At 34.5% G+C, this 17,656-nt stretch overlaps 1 protein-coding gene across 1 annotated transcript; it reads right to left on the bottom strand.

Moving 5' to 3' along the window:
• Positions 1–5,968: 5,968 nt before the first annotated feature.
• On the bottom strand, positions 5,969–12,720 carry LOC105223641 (uncharacterized). The gene is made up of 3 exons (XM_019989352.3): positions 12,240–12,720; positions 8,884–9,498; positions 5,969–7,205 (listed from the first exon to the last, which is right to left on the bottom strand). The coding sequence occupies exons 2-3, from the start codon at positions 9,475–9,477 to the stop codon at positions 6,669–6,671; spliced, it is 1,131 nt and encodes a 376-aa protein (XP_019844911.2). The 5' UTR covers positions 9,478–9,498; positions 12,240–12,720; the 3' UTR covers positions 5,969–6,668.
• Positions 12,721–17,656: the final 4,936 nt, after the last annotated feature.

A 17,656-nucleotide genomic window follows, 5' to 3' on the forward strand; every position in this document is an offset into this window, starting at 1 on the left:
TTATACAAATATTTAAGTTGAAATTTGATGGTTGTCATGTTGCAAAGAGACCTTCATCTTAAATCCAAAATTAATCAAGCTATTGAAATGACGTAATGAAATTATCGTGAAAGAGAGTACATGAAATATAAATATTCAGAAATCTTATTAGCTATTTAAGTTGTGCCAGCAATTTCCTGGGCACTTGAGTGTAAAATTAAAATTTTTATGCATAGCTGTTTTTGCTATTGGGTACATACGTTTTTCTACAGCTTATGGAGTGTGACACATCTATGCGTACAAATGGTATATACATTTATGCAAATACAAAAGATTGAAATGTGCACACGAGTCCTTATAAATAGCTGCAGATGCCTAGGTAAGTGTGAAAGCTGTTAAGAAGGATAAAACTGTTACATGTGATTTCTCAATACTTCCTGTATATATTCGCACAGCTTAGAATAAATAGAGCTTGTATGCCATACGCATGCATATATGTAAAGGGTGATTTTTTAAGAGCTTGATAACTTTTTAAAAAAAAAAAACGCATAAAATTTGCAAAATCTCATCGGTTCTTTATTTGAAACGTTAGATTGGTTCATGACATTTACTTTTTGAAGATAATTTCATTTAAATGTTGACCGCGGCTGCGTCTTAGGTGGTCCATTCGGAAAGTCCAATTTTGGGCAACTTTTTCGAGCATTTCGGCCGGAATAGCCCGAATTTCTTCGGAAATGTTGTCTTCCAAAGCTGGAATAGTTGCTGGCTTATTTCTGTAGACTTTAGACTTGACGTAGCCCCACAAAAAATAGTCTAAAGGCGTTAAATCGCATGATCTTGGTGGCCAACTTACGGGTCCATTTCTTGAGATGAATTGTTGTCCGAAGTTTTCCCTCAAAATGGCCATAGAATCGCGAGCTGTGTGGCATGTAGCGCCATCTTGTTGAAACCACATGTCAACCAAGTTCAGTTCTTCCATTTTTGGCAACAAAAAGTTTGTTAGCATCGAACGATAGCGATCGCCATTCACCGTAACGTTGCGTCCAACAGCATCTTTGAAAAAATACGGTCCAATGATTCCACCAGCGTACAAACCACACCAAACAGTGCATTTTTCGGGATGCATGGGCAGTTCTTGAACGGCTTCTGGTTGCTCTTCACCCCAAATGCGGCAATTTTGCTTATTTACGTAGCCATTCAACCAGAAATGAGCCTCATCGCTGAACAAAATAAAAAATTTTCGAACCGAACACTGATTTTGGTAATAAATAGCTGCAGATGCCTAGGTAAGTGTGAAAGCTGTCAAAGCATACTGTCACATGTGATTTCTCTTTACACCATGTCTGAAATCCCACGTGATCTTAGAATAAATAGAGCTTGTATGCCATACGCATGCATATACATATATCACAGTTAATACTATTTAACATTAAATATTTGTAATTAAAATTATTCAGCACAACAAAGGTTTGTGGTTGTAGTAGCTTTAGTCTTTTGATAAATCTTTTAATTAAATGTTTATATTTCCACTTAGCAGAAGACTGGCACATAGTGAGTTGAAATTTCCATTGCGCAACTATCACTTACATCGGATATCTTTTCCGACCTTTTTATCAACCAGTACCCGGACTGGTCCATTTAAACTGTGCGCGCAAAGCAAATCGATAATATTTTATCACTTAGTATTGTATTCGTACAACATTTTCTAATGTTTCTGCACAGTTTATTCTTCGTAAGTCAATTAAAGTGTGTTTGACAGGTCTTTGTTTAATGTTTTGGGTATAAATCGTATAAATGCATTGCCATACCAAAAGACCTGAATCATTTGTAAAAACGTAGTCACAAAAGTGTGGTAACGTAGCTGCGATAAGCTTTTCGTGCCGTTGAAGGCGGCTTTAAAATCGACGAACAGATGGTGTGGAAGAGGATTTGGCGCATGGTGAATATTTGGTCAGATGATGATTTTTCTGGCTTAAAGCCACACTGATAAGGTCCAATCAGTTTGTTGACGGTTGGCTTCAGTCTTCCACACACTACGTTCGATGAAACCAAATAAGCAATATTAAGGAGGTTTATCCCACGGTAATTGGCGCAATTTGTGGGTTTTTGTGGATTGGGCAGAGCACACATAGGTTTCAATCGCCGAGCATGCTTTCAGCCGTCCATATTTTGCGAAGAACCTGATGCATGCACCTTCTCAGTTCTTCGCCGCCGTATTTGAATAGCATGGCCGGTAATCCATCAGACCGTGCCGTTATGTTGTTCATCATAGTAAGGTAATGATAAATTTATTCCATCGTCATCGATTACTGAAGTGACTACGCCGTCTCCAGATGTTATACTTTCATTGCTGGAGACTTCTTCTTCTTCACTCCATAACTTCAGTATGCTTTGAATATCATCCACGAGATCACCACTTATGGTTCTAAAAGAGTATGCTCCGGTCTTGAAACCTTCCGTTGGTCGAATCATCTTTTCCGCGACAACAAAAGAACACACGTTTATTAAAGAGACGCTCTCTGAATTTCATTAAGATAACTTACATATTGACCAATATATTCGGTAGTCCAAAGATCTTTATGTTGGGTTTATGCAGGCTAGGGAAAAATATTGCCTTTAAATTTGAATAACGTATCTTATAGGCTGCTGTCCATTTTCTGTCAGCCTTTAGTATGTATATATCCGTTATTCAAATCTCTGGAGACTTGGGCAGTTGTCATTTACAATTGTCGACCATCAGCTCGCATCATAAACATCTTAACTGTGGCAAGTTTTGATAACCTCTTTGGTGCTTGATTTAAGAGCTGTAAAGTGACAGTGGAATGTTAAATCGTGTTGACTTTGTCCATTTTCGCCACAGGATAATGCGCTATACTTCATTGAAAGTGGTCGAGTAATTTCGAAGATATGATTTTTACCTAAATGTGAGCAATGCACTTCCGATTCCGCTTAATGCAATGCCAATCACATATTTCAAAATTCATCAAGATATCTTAATTATCGCTTGCACGGACGGACGGGCAATCCCTTGGATTTCAACTAGCCTCGCAACCACATAAATTCTCTGGCAAATGTGTCAATTAAAGATATCGACCTGCTAACTCAGTTTTTAGCTGGTTTCTCTCATTGCGCCGTGAAATGTTTTGGAACACTATATACAAAAGTAACTGCCCGATTATAATAAAATTTACATACACATGAATGACATAAATGAGCTTTTAGAAAGCTGAATTCATTATCTGAAAGCTTGTAGTTGTTTAAAATATCCTTTAACGGATGTCCTATAAAATAAATATGTATGTAGGTTTACGGTAAAGCTGGTATATTTCGACTAAAATTTTTATAGAGTGCATAGTGGTAAGTTTTCCTCAGAGAGCCAAGTATAATCTGTAATGTTGGAAAATATACTTATGAAATTTCCCTTCTCCTTGCTTTTTTATAGCTATAAAATGTTACAAAATGAAGTGTAGTACTAAATTTTGGTGAATGGTTCCGTATCACTGCATATTCATGTTAATTTTACTAAATACCAATTTATAAACTTTTATATCAGCACCTCTTATAGAGTCTGATAATGCCTAAGAGTGGCCGCTTGCGAGCAGGCACCATTCGAGTGCTCTTTTCCACTCACAAACCATGATATGTTAGTCTTTTAAATTAATAAATTCTCAGTTATCACTTAATGCTTATTGGCTTTATATTATTCTCATTTCTCACGTTATACTCATTCGCTTTATACAATATTATTCGACCAGTTTCCATTATCGCTGACGTGAACCAATTATTGCCGAAAACGACGGGAAAAAGGTGTGTGTCTCTGCATATTTACGATAAATTTACTTACAAACAAAGAACGTATATTATTTACGGTCTTTACAAGCGGGTTCATGACTGCAATAAGTGTTTTAGCCGGGAACATCACCAGAGGGTATGAGATAAATATATATTTATATTATATTTTAGTTTCGAAGGGGTGGTATATTGTATGTTTGTTAAGCAAAGTTAAGAAAGAGTAAATATTTTTTATTAATTGTTTAAAGAGTCTGAAATATACATAAATTCGACTGCACATATATTTAATATTCTATGACTTCACGTAATATATTTTGCAACTCAAACAAGCCTATTGTCAGTGGGACCTGCATTTGTTGGAGTGCAATTTAGCCTACACATTCCTTTCGATGCTATTTTATTCAGGAAAAGTGGTTGCGGTTCTACTTCTTCTAGTTAAGAAAGGCAAAGGATGTCTACTCTAACGACGTTCATCATGTGCCAAATTGAATATTATATCAACTGTCATATTGAAAAAACATAATAGAAGAGGAAAGCGACCTTCAATAGCCTCTATTCTTGTTTCTATTTCAAATACTCGCCTTTCAAATATGCAAAAACAGTTTTTAAATTCAAATTATTAAAAGAAGACACAACACATTTTGTATTTTACTTATTTAGTACTGAAAGCGGCGATAAATTGTCTGACAGTTATGCTCTTAACCCTTAAATGTCATGCAGACAGCAAAATAAATAACTGGCAAGCAATTTGATATAGCTATATCAAGCAAATATTTACTTAGCCCACTCATTCATTAATACAGAATTTAATCTCGCTAGAGCACTTTGTGACCACTGTCTTTACCAGCTTTATGTGATTACGTTTAATAATATTGATATTTTACATTCATGAGCGATTAGTTAACTTACCACGAGCAACTTGTTCATATGCCTCCCATGTGATCGGTAGCTCGCTTGAAGTGTGACACATTTTAATTGCTTTGTAATAGAATTTACAAGTGTTTATTATGTAAATATAAAAATTTATAGGCAATAACAAGATTTCTTATTACAATATTTCTACACTTAAGAGCTAAAGCGTCTTACTTACATGCAATCTGCCGCATTCGTAAATAACAATTTCATAAATATGATGCCTAAGATTCAGTACAAAGTTTTTGTAAAATTCCAAAATAAAAATTTTATACTTTTTTTGCATATATCGATAGCCTATTACTTTAAAAATAACTTACTAAATATTTAAATGATTATTTTAAATATTTTATTTTTAAAGTGCAGCTGCACGAACAGACCAAGATAAGTTTTGAAAATAAAACAAAAATCATAATGGCTTGGAACGCCTTGCAAACGAAAAATAAAATAACAAAAATGAAAGGAAAAAAAGTTAACTGGTGATCTGTGGTCGGGAAGAGGAAGGAGTGCGTGGTATAATGTACTTGTTATGGAATTGATTGAAGAACCATTTCTTAAAGCCGTTAGAGATCGCATGTAAATCGAAAGATTATTTTGTCTGAAGAAAGGATCTGCGGAAGACTTATGGTACTTTGCACATTGGCCACGACGATTATCGCATTCAATTAAACGATAAGCTGTAATGAGATATACGACGATAGTGACATAGTTCAGCGAATTAAAAGGCCGCGGCTGCGCTGTTGTCCGGATGGATGAAAACACTTCAGGACTGAGAGTAAACGATGCAGAACTCACCGAGGAAAGCTGAGGAGGAGGGAGGCCGCCACTACGTTGGAATGGTCAGGTGAAGAAGAAATGGCTTTGCTTGGAATCTCCAGAAGCCGCTCGACTTTTCCACGACATCGCATCACTCTATGCGCTCTTGGAAAGTTTCAAGAAGATCCGCCGTTTTCGAGTCAATCATTGTTCAGCGTTGGTACCTTTTTTCGGCTCAATGGGCTGTAGACAAGCAAAATTGCCGCATTTGGGACGAAGTGCAACCTAAAGAGACTCAAGAGCTAACATTTCATTCAGAAAAATAAAAACAGTTTGGTATGGTCTGTGAGCCGGTGGAATAATGGGTCCATATTTCTTCAAAAGTGATGCCGGTGAGAACGTAACCTTCAATGGCGACCATTATTGAGCCATGATAACGGACTTTTTGAAGCCTGAAGCTTGTGATCTCGGCAACATTAGGTTTCCCAATGGATTTATTGAGAGAAAATTAAAAATCAGTTGATTTCGTAGTTTTTTGTTTGTTTTAATTCCCAAAAAGCGCCAATTCAGGCTCTTACACTGGGTGTGCTGGTAACAATTTGAAAAAAACTAACTACTTATGTATGTATGTACAGCTATGTATTAAAATAAATAAATATTACATTAAGCAGCTAATTAATCACAGTAGGCATTAATGCACACTAACTATTTAGCACAAGCACAAAATTTCTTTTAATACATACATACATAATATCATTGCGTTAAAAATAAGCTACAATTTGTTGAGTGAGCTAACTACTTACATACATAATTTATAAATTAAGTGTGTACAAAAATTGAATTACAACAATAAATATGAACAACTTAGCTGCTAAATGGGGGTTGGACATGATTTCAATAAATATTTTTCGTTTTTATGTAAAATGCGCTTAAACGCCTAAATGAATGCAATAAATAAATAAATAAATAAGTAATGTGATGCATACTTTGAGGAACTCTAGCCTATCACTAGGAATTGTGTGCGCTTAAAACTAATTAAACTTAGTGGTATGTTTAAGTATTGGACGTCCGTATTTCGGTATAATACAACAGCCGAGCCGACACGCGCTTTCACCAGCCTTCATAAAGGCTACAGCAGGCATAGCTTCTTTTAGTTACACTATTAATGGCACATACTGGGATAAATTCATTATACAACTAATACACTAACACGATTATGTGTTATGCGCTCACGCTGCCAGCGGCAACTCATCGCTCATGCCGTACGACGCCTGCGCAGAGGTGTCGTAGCCCTCCAAATCGGCCAGATCCAACCAGTGACTGTAGTTGCTCTCGTCACTGTAGCTGGCTATGGACTTGGCTGTTGCTCGGTTGCCCACCCGCTTACGCGTCGCCAGCATTTGACGCCGCACAATTTGCAACATATGTTGCAAGTATTTGTTGTAACGTTGTTTGGCGAAACGCAAATCTTTCGCGTCCACGCCTTGCTTGTCGACACGTGCCTGATCGTTCGAATAGAAATTCAGCTTCTTTTGCATTTCGGTGCGCGAAACGGTGCGTATTTTCGCTTGCGGATTTACAGCGTGTATGGCGGATTCCACTTCGCAGAGTGTACGCCGCGCGCTGAGTAACAGTGCGTTCAGTTCGTGTGTGGTGGCGCTGACCACTTGCAGATTTTTACGATCCCAACGATATTGTTTCACACCCAGTTCGGCGAAGCTGGCGACAAATTTCTGCATGGCGCGATGCCAGTGATGGAGTTCGATCTGTAATGGAAGAGAAGGTGGAGGGTAATGATTAGTTGGCGGTTTATTGTAGGGTTTTTAATATGTGTGAGCTTTAAAGGTTTATTTGTAATGGGATTACTGATGCTAATAACTATGACTAATTTTTCTTAAGAAACAATTTTTTGATAAAATGTTCCATGAAAAAAATCTTTCTTAAGCTTTAGAGGAAAATATTTTTGAGTTATCGTTTGGAAATTTTGCAAACGTTCTTTTCTGCTCAAAGAGTTGCTTATTGATCGAAATCGCCATTGTCGGATCTCTGTACCGCAGAGCCGCCATACAAATTCAACTTTTTGTATGGAAAACTTATTTCTATAACAAAATATGTTCACGAAATTGGTCATATTGTTCGGATCGGTCTGCTATATCCCATACCTGCTGCCAATCGAAATCGAGCCAGTTTATGGGAACATTTTTACTTGTGAAGAGTATTCTATAGTAGATTCGGCGCAACCAAAGTTTTAATTTTTTCTTGTTTAAATTCTTCTTTCATATTTTCTATGTGAAACCCTGTCATTGTATACTGACTCAACTTCCCGCAATAGTCATTTTGCGAAATGTTTGGGAAAATCCATTCTATTCACACCTGAAAACAAATAATAAATCCAATTGTCGGGGAAAATCCAAAGTGAAATTTGATAGGTGATAAGCGTGCGAGCCTCCGACTTTCGGCAAGCAAAGCTTCGTCAGTACAAAAGTACGTGAAGAAAGAATAAATAAAAAAGAATAATAACAACAAAAGCAAATGCTAAGCGCTAAATATAGTTTGAAGCTAACAATCAGCGTTTCGTTAAAAAACAACAACAGCAAAAAACCATAACAAAAGCGGCTGCTAAGTGATAGACAAGCAGACCCAAGCTCCATGGCATACGAGCGCCAAAAACACAACAAGCAACTCAAAACAAGCGAGTGCCTTATATGCTGTGATAAAAGCGCGCACCAGCACACTGTGATATACATTTCAACAGTTGTACGCACACACATATAAGTATATATCACATACATACATACATATACTCGTATATGTATATTTGGATGAATTTCAGTGTCTAGCGGTCTGCGGTCGTGCATACGCCGATACGAAGTGACTAAACTTTTGCATTAGTCATCGGCTTGTTGGTCTGCATGTATGTGTGTATGCGAATACAATACGTCACTACGTCACGCAATAACGAAAAAAAGAAAAAAGAGGCTAAACTAAACTAGAGGAAGCGTGTTTGTATGCATGTGCACACGGGTTCGTATAATTTGCTTATTAAGTAGTAAATGATTGTCACAGTTGGCGCGAGCTTTCAGCGAACGCCAAGCGCACAGCTGGCCGTTCGGCTGCTCAGCTGGTTGCTTCGATGGATGGATGGATGGCTGGTTTAATTGGAAAGCGCGGCGCATGCAGGGCGCGCGTTCAGCTTAAAATCGGTCAGCAGCGCAACGAAAGTGCTTCATATCACAGGCATACTGTTTACATACATTTTGCATTTATGCGCTCACTGTTATTTGCGTTGCTTGCCGTTGTTAAAAAAATAAACTAATTTTGCAGAATGCGCTTCGTAAGTTTCGCAGTAATCAATTGATTGTATGACGTGCAATATTTTCACATTTTTGTGCATGAATAATTATGTTTTTCTCAATTAATTCACAAGAATATACAAATACTCACTTTGGCTGTTCGATTCAGTGTTGGCAGAAATTTATATTTCCTACTATGCTTGCGCCAACTGGCCATATCGTCGATGTTTATCGTATGTAGTGCATTTACAGTTGTATTCTCCGAACGCAGCGCCTTCCGCAGCGTTCGTACTGCTTCCTTTTTGGCCATCATATGCTGTATGCTCGGCTCGGCATTCTCCTCCTGCACATACCCGCATGCATTCATCCACTCAAGTGGCGCTTCAGCCTCGTTTGTCACGCTTGCTAAGCGACTCAGGCGCATTTCGTCGTTGTGGCGCTTGCGCAGTCGCTTTCGTCGTCCGCGTTGTGCCGCACCTGCCGTGCTGTCGAGTAATTGTTGAAAGACGGCGCTTTGTTGATTGCTAAGCGCCTCGGCGGCGTTTATAACCGCTAATGCTGCTGGTCGGACGTTGTTGTCGGCGGTGGCTGCGGTGTGCATGTTAGCGGCTTGTATGGCGGCCGCTGCACTGTTTGCAGGCATTTGTGTTAATACTGTTAACACTGTTAACATGAATACTGTTAATGTTGTTAACTGTTTGGTTCGTTGGCCTTGCTGTGTTTGCGTGGCGCTTGTTTTAGCCATTTTGTGGTCGTTTGTTATTTGCTGAAATTAAATAAAAATTATAATTTTTATTAATTATTAATTAATTTGGTAAAAAATAATACAATAAATTTTTTTTCAAAATTATTATTATTTCATTGAAAATTATTTAAATAAAAAAATATTTTTATTGTTATCTTAAAATTTGGAAGAAAATATTTTTTTTTTTTTATTTTTATTTAAATGAAAATTATTTTATTTTTGAAAAAATATTTTTTTTTAATTTAAAATATTATTTTAAATTATTATTTCATTTAAATAAAAAAAATATATTTTTATTGTTATCTTAAAATTTGGAAGAAAAATTTGTGTTTAAACATTTTTTAGTTTTATAACCTGAATCTGAATACGTTTTAAATTAATATATTTTTGATCAATTATTTTTTATACGTTTGACTTAAGATATGATTGTAATATACATATGTATGTATATTTAAAATATTTTAATTTAATTTTTAAATACATATAATATTTTTTTTAATGTTAATGAAAAATTTTAATTTTACATAAACAAAAATAATAAAAAAAAAATTTAAATATTTTAGAAAAAAAAAATATTTTTAATATGTACATATATTAAATTTTTTAAAAATATTTTTTTCTTATTATTTTTAATTTTTAATAGTTATAATAATAGTTTAAAATACATTTATGAAAGTATTTTATTAGTACACAAATTTAGGGTTAAAAATTTTAATCTTCGTTAATTTCAATTTTTTTTAAATTTTCTTTTCTATTACATTTTTATAATTTTTATTTGTAATATTTATTTATATTTTATATTTTTATAATATTTTTGTATATTTTTGTATATTTTTCATATTTTTTTATTTTAATATTTATTTATTTTTTTAATTTTTTAATTTTCTTTTAATTTTATCGCATTTGTTTATGTTTTACGCAACCCATAAAGCATAACTCAACTAAACAAACCAGTTGCTGTTGTATCTTCTTAAACGAAACAAAAATAAAAAATCTCCCTAGTTGACATTTACAACAACTTATCGCCGGCAATAAATCCTACAAATATGTTAATTAATATTGCAAAATGCCTGCAAGGCAGCAATATTAACATATTACGATACTAAACTAGTAGTTGCAACCTAAACGGTAGGCAGGCAGCACACACAACAACAACAACAACAAAATGCTGTAAACAAGTGTCATTCAAAGGCCTAAAACAACGTGTGGCGCATGCGCTGCAACAATAACAAAAACGAGGACGAAGTCAACAGCACTCACTAAACAGCAACAGTTGCACGCGGCTCAGCTGTCAGTGAAAAATGCAGAAATTCCACACACGCACACATACATTCGTAGTTGTGTGTAGCCATGCCGGATTGTTTAGTGTCTGCAAATTATAAGTTGCGTCTAATGCGGTAGCTCATAATGACCAGCAACATTTTCATGTACATACATACATATATGTATGTATATATAATGTGCATATATGTAAATGGTTTGGCATAAAACATTTTGGGGATTTCGCTTGCGGTACGCTTGCGCGCCAAACGCTCAACGTGTCTGCGATGGCGTGCCAAAAAGTGGCTATAAAACATGTTGATGACGTACCTGCATGGCTGTGCAGGTGCGCATGTATGTGTGTGTGTGTGTGTGTGAGCGCGCGTTGACACACGCTCGTAGGCGTAAGCCACCAAGCTTATAATAACCATGTCTTTGTCATTAAAATGGAATGAAAGGTCGTTATTGTTTTGAAGTTACCCTTCAATGCTTGTTTTTTCTTGGGTTTTCATTTCTTTTGATTTCAATTTTTATTATTAGTCTTTTTTTAAAGACACAGGTTAAATGTTGACCCATATTCATTTATGCTTTGCAGCTATGACGACATAATAATGAGTGCTGTTGTTGGTATGTGTATGTTTGTTGTTCTTTTTTTCGAGAAATTTCTGGATTTTTTCTTTTTTGTGCAAAATTATAATTTTTGGAATACAATTTTTATTAAATTAAATTAATTTCTTTAATTAAAATAATTTTTCTTAATTAATTTATTAGTTTTTTTATTAAATAATTATTTTACGGCAATCAACTATTCCACTAAAAACCACTAATTTTCATTTACGTGTTTTTATATTTTTTTTCTAAAAATATTTTTTAAATTCTTTATTTATCATTTAATTAAAAAAAAAATTATAATTTTTCATAAAAATTTTATTTTAATTTTGATTAGTTTTTATTTTAATATTTTAAGACCATTATTTTCGTTAAATATATTTTTTTAGCATACATTAATATTATCTTCGGGATATTTTACGTTTTTTTTTCATAAAAACTTAATTTTAATTTGAAAAATTTATTTAATTATTCTAAAGCAATTAATTTAAATTTGTATTTTTTATAATATATGAAAGAGAAATAAATAAAAAAAGTGCTTTTCAAAAATATTAAAAATGGGAAAAAACTTATTGGAAGATTTTCCAAAAATATGTGTATTTTGTACTATTTTCTAAATTTTAAAATTTTTTAAAACATTCTGAACTCACAGCACCTCGCCAAATATTTGTAGTTTAGAAATATTTCATATTATTTTATTTATATTTAAACATTTTTCATATTAATTGTTTTAAAAATAATTAATTTATTAATTTAAACACCGCACATAATACTTTTTTCATAACAATTTTTAATTTTATTTATTTATTTTTTTTGTTTTTAATTTAATTTAATTTAATTTTTATTAAAATTTAATTTAATTTAATTTTTTTTCAACATTCCTTCATTCTTACCTTTTGCCTCTTATAAAAAATACTGTTAGTTAGTGCCCTTGCACTGGAAGCCAATTCGCTGCTTCTCTCTCTCACTTGTGCTGCTCTTTGACAGCTGATTTGTTGCAATAGCAAGTGAAGTTTTTGCGATTTTTTAAATATTTCCGTTTTTTTCGAATACTTTTGTATACACACGTGCGTTTTACACAGCCAAATTACGTATTCGGGACAATAAATTCCGTTATAACACGTGCTTCGCAATAAATAAATTAATAACGAGCTTAAAAATAATTATATTAATTTTTATTACTATTATTTTCACAGCGCCTTTCAATTGACTTTTAATAACGTGTTAATAATTTATTATAATCTTTACTTAATACTTATTTCGTTCGTTTCAATTATTATTAATTTAAATTATTATTTTTATTTTGCTCCGAGCTGCGTGTTGCTCATTTGTCGATTTAATACTTAATAATAGCGTTGCTTACGTTTCGCAGTCTTTATATGAACTAACTAAAAACATTTGAATGCCGACTCTCTTATGAGCTTGTTAACGCCGGCATGCAGCGTTTACACACACGCACACACACACACACTCGTACAGATGCCAATAAGCGACGCGTTAGTCAGCGCGACACGCTTACTTGCGGGCCGGCTTGAGTCTCCCTCACAATTATGAATAAGAGTTACGAGCAATGAGTTAGAAATTAACTGTGTATATTCAATTGAGTCAAATGTTGAAATCACAAGAAAAACAACAACAACAACAAATGACAAGAAACAAAAACAATCACGGCAAATCGTGGTAAATGGGTAGGTGTTTATGGTTGTTAGCGGATATAAGTATGTGTGTGTGTGTGTGTAAATATTGTGTGTAGGTGCGTGTCTGTCCGTCTGCGCGTTCCAGCCAACAGACGTGCAAAAGAACGAAGAAAAACGCGCGCACTCTGCAATTACTCATCGGCATTTTCCGCATGCAACAAGAGGACGGCGATGAGCAGCCAGACGCGCCACGGTGATACATACATACCTATGTATATAATATATATCTACATTTATTTGTCAGTGTGTGTGTGTGTGTGCTGCTTGGGCGCACAAGAAGGTAAGATTCACCTATAAACGCACGCTTTTTCACACTCTTCAGCTGTGGAGACACCCCTAGGGCACAAGCCCCTACGCTATGGACGCAGCGCATGCCAACTATTTTTGTATATATATATGTTGGTATGTATATACATATGTTATATATGGCTGTGAATGTATGTGTAGTTATTTGTTTTGAGACCGAGCCTAAGGCTGTAGCTTGGCTGTGAGCATTGAGTGGGCTGGTGAGTAATAAACTGCTTACTTAGCCGCTCGCTTACAGCCAAACACACACACGCACACAGACACAAATGCAGCTGTAAATTTTACGCTCTTGCCACGCTTGAGTGAAATGCTATGCAGCAGAAAGGTGTTGTAAGTGCTGCTTACAAGCATATAAAATCAGATTTATGCTCAAACGTGGTATTTACCTAGAGCATATATGTATATTTGTGTGTTCGATCACTGTTACCTGCGCTAATCGTGTTTATGCATGTGGGCGTTGTAATTGCATTCATAATGCAGGCACACACACAAACTCACAGGTATCTACTTGAGTTTTTTTTCTGTCAATTACATGCATTTGAATTATGTGCCTGTGACGTCGCTGTCATAAGCAGCCAATGGCCATTTGTATTGGCAGCTGTCAGCGGCGGCGGGGCGGAGACATTGCTAAGCACACATCAGTCTTCAGTCATACATAAATATTTCTATCTATTTACCTTAGAGTATTGAGTGTAACTGCGAATGAAGAATACATCACACATACATACATACACACACAGGTATGTGTATCGGTGTAATTATTTGCTTATTCCCTGACGTGTGCATATTTAAAAATAAAGTGCAAATAAGTTCCCCTACTTATGTTTACTTTGACGGTGCTCTTTTCTAATTTTGCTTTATTTTCAAATTTTGTAATAAATGTTCAGCCAACACCCTCATTCGCAATTTGCCATATTTAGAAATTTAGGTATTTTCACACTTTCATAAAGTAGTGACGTCTTTAAGTGTGACGTTGTCGTTTGACTGATTGTGATTAATGTTATGCACTATGCAAATAATTGTTGGGTTTGGTCATGATATTCTTAGAAATATTACTAAAAATAGCGTAATTGTTGTTAGGGAAAAAGAAATCCTACTGGAGTTATTTTTAAGTCCAAATATTTTTTTTAATTACTTGTGGGCTTGTTAGCTGGCATGCTTTGTACAAAGAATTGACGAAATTGAAAATTTAATTGAATTGAAATATTTACCAAAATATTATATTTATATATATATATATATATCTAAGTAGCAGTAAAAGTTGTTAGTAGCAGTTAATCTGCAAACTAAATTACAATAATCAAACTATTTCAATACAATGACAAAAATGTCTTAACAAACCAACAATAACAACCTTTCAAATATGATTATTATGATTTATGTTGTCAACTTAAATTAAATTGCTACTTCCCTTTACTTTTTCTACATTTTCTTACTTTTCTCTGGCATACGATAAAAATCTTCAACCTATATCGTTCCATATATCGGTCCAGCCTTTCATGCGTTTGAGCGAGCCTAAAGAACAGCAACTGAATGAACATCAATTTGTATAAGAAAATAAGATTACCATTTTTTATATTTTCCAGGCATTTTTACAAAGACTTCCACAAATATTTCAATACTAAAGTTAACCAAATCGATTCAGCCTTTCATGAGTTCTGGCGAGACTAACCAACAGTAATTTATTTTTGTACAGATAATATAGTCGTAAGTCGATCTCAGATACATAATACAAAATTATTTCAATAAGCCTTTGGTAGAAATACTTTCAAAATTAGTCCAACTGAAATTTTTATGACACATCCATTGAATTTATTATATAACTTGAGCAGAATTTTTTATTAAATATGAACACACCTTTTCTAGCAGAATTTTTTTTACAGACTGAGGCAATTGAAGAATTATTCTCATAGAAACCCTCCTCTCCATAGAAAAAAAATAATTTTCACAAGCTGATTTTGAGGCAATTTTTCACAAGCACAATCATTCGCTGGAGACCCGAACTGGTGCCAGTTCCGTGCTATAACATGGATGCGTAACAAGCTCACTTATGAACGATTATTACCTTCACACCGACTAAGTGCTGATAGTAGATTGCTTCGCCAATGTTTTTAGCAACTGGCCAATATTTGACCATGACAATTTGCGCTTGAAGTTATCGCAAGTGACTTATTTTCAACAGCAGTAGCCATCCGCTTCACAAATCGATTGATTTTTTTTTTTAATTTGGAAATGGCCACGAAGCTTTTTTAAGTAAACTCGAACTTTGTGTTTCGAAATTCACTAGTTCGAATTTTGAAATCAAATTTGGTTCACATTCTTTCGTACTTAATCGGAAATTTTAAATTTTTACCGAATCCGGTAAAATTGAACCTTCGAATATATGTCTTTAGAAAAATTATTTGTAAAATGTTTATTGATACTACGGATGGCTTTATTTTTAATATAAATAATATATTATTTATTGTCCTTTGCAATGGCAGAAAAAATTTGACGCCACCACTCATCCACTAGTATGATCTATTGCATCCATCAAGTGTCTACGAATCGTACACACGCAAAAAAAAACAAAAGTTTAATCACATGATCATCATAACAAAGAAAATTTATTAATCTAATCCATGCATAATTTTATATATTTCGATCAATTAAATCCATAAGTTAAATTTTTTCGAAATTGCTCAAAATTACAATGAATTGTTATAAGTTTTATGAAAAAATCAGTATAGACCCAGATCGCAGACGATTTTGGTGTAATTTGAATGAACTGAAGAGAAAAAAGTTCTTGGAAAATTCTGAAGCCTGAACACTGATGGTATGATTAGGCAAGGATTACCTTTGGCCTTCGAAAAATTCACCAATATACATAGAACTGAGCTCAATGCCCCCGCTTGGTGATAGTTTAATTTTTACTGTAAGGATATGCTTTTCATTCTAAACTGGAATGGACGACAAAACCTCACAGTCTCTTTCGTAAATATTGCACTTTCAGCGTCCTGAGGTTTTCGTTTAAAGAAATAAAAATATATAAACATGCGGTACAATTTTGGTCATGGCTTGAATATCTTCTGACCTAAACTCACTTTGAAGCTGTGAAGGGATCAAACGGAGCCATCGGGAGAAAAAATCACATATGGGTTGCTTACAAATAAATTTAAGCTGATAAGAAAGAGTGGCCCTATTGATTATTTTCTCAGGTACTTTCACTCTTAAGCGCTTCATAATTATATATTTGAACAGCCGATGTAGTAAAGCTAAAAAAAAAATTAGTAGTTTTTGTTTAGTGCCCTATCTAAAATGAAAGACCGACATTTTCAGCATATTTTACTGTTACTATTAAAATGGTAAAATACAGCTCAAAAATACGAAAATTTCGAGACAAGTGTGTTCACAGAAAATGTGTTGATGGCAAAATTTAGTTTCAATACTCAAAGTCCATAAAAATATTGCACAACCTTCCTCTCGAAAACTCGTAAAGCTGATTCATCAGATGTTGTCATCGTCAATGCCTCTGCACCATATAGCAGGACGGCGATGATGAGTGACTTATAGAATTTAGTCTCTATTCGAAGAGAGTGGACTTGACTTCTCCATTGGTTACTCAGTCCGAAAGAGCAAATTTGGGCAAGAGTTATTCTGCGTTGAATTTCTGACGTATTTGTGGGACTTAATGCTGGTTTTAAGATAAACGAATTTATCCCAGTTATTACTGCTAGCAGTGACGTGGTGTAGAAGCTCACGCAATATAGAAAAGTTCTCTGAGCGCCATTCACTTGGGAGTGATCAGAAACGTTTTTTTACAAATGGCTCAAGCAGCTTACCACTTCCGGTGTTAGACCAAGTACCCTCTGGTAGCCACAAAATATCTGTTTGGAGGCGAGCTAAAGTTAGAAAATACGGAAAAACTTTTTCGACTACCAATAAATTGATCAACAAGAGGAGCCGACCGATTTTGCCATTTCCGTCTGTATCTTTGTCAACTTGTGCCTCAGTTTTTGAAATATCGATACAAATTTCGCGATGTTCTTTTTTCCCCAAGAATCTGCTGATTTGTCACAATCGAAGATATCGAATGACTCCAGCATATACATAGCTGTCGATCCAAAGCAAGATAAATATTTTTTTTTTTATTCTTTCATGTCATAAAAAATGCACTTGTGAAGGAGATTATACTTTCGGTCAGTCGAAGTTAAGATTTTCTTTTTTTTGTATTTTAGTACTAGAAGGTTGCTTGATAACTTGTCGAGCCCCATGAAAAATAAAATTAACTTTTTTTTACACTCATAACAGTATTATTTGCATAATCA

The sequence above is a fragment of the Bactrocera dorsalis genome, chromosome 4 (assembly GCF_023373825.1).
Source record: "Bactrocera dorsalis isolate Fly_Bdor chromosome 4, ASM2337382v1, whole genome shotgun sequence".
Taxonomy (NCBI): domain Eukaryota; kingdom Metazoa; phylum Arthropoda; class Insecta; order Diptera; family Tephritidae; genus Bactrocera; species Bactrocera dorsalis.

Bases quoted from the DNA above. Each gene is read 5' to 3' on its own strand.
- LOC105223641 (XM_019989352.3), bottom strand. From the start codon at position 9,477: ATGGCTAAAACAAGCGCCACGCAAACACAGCAAGGCCAACGAACCAAA. The intron at 7,206-8,883 runs GTGAGTATTTGT...CTTCCATTACAG, and splicing joins CACTGAATCGAACAGCCAAA to ATCGAACTCCATCACTGGCA.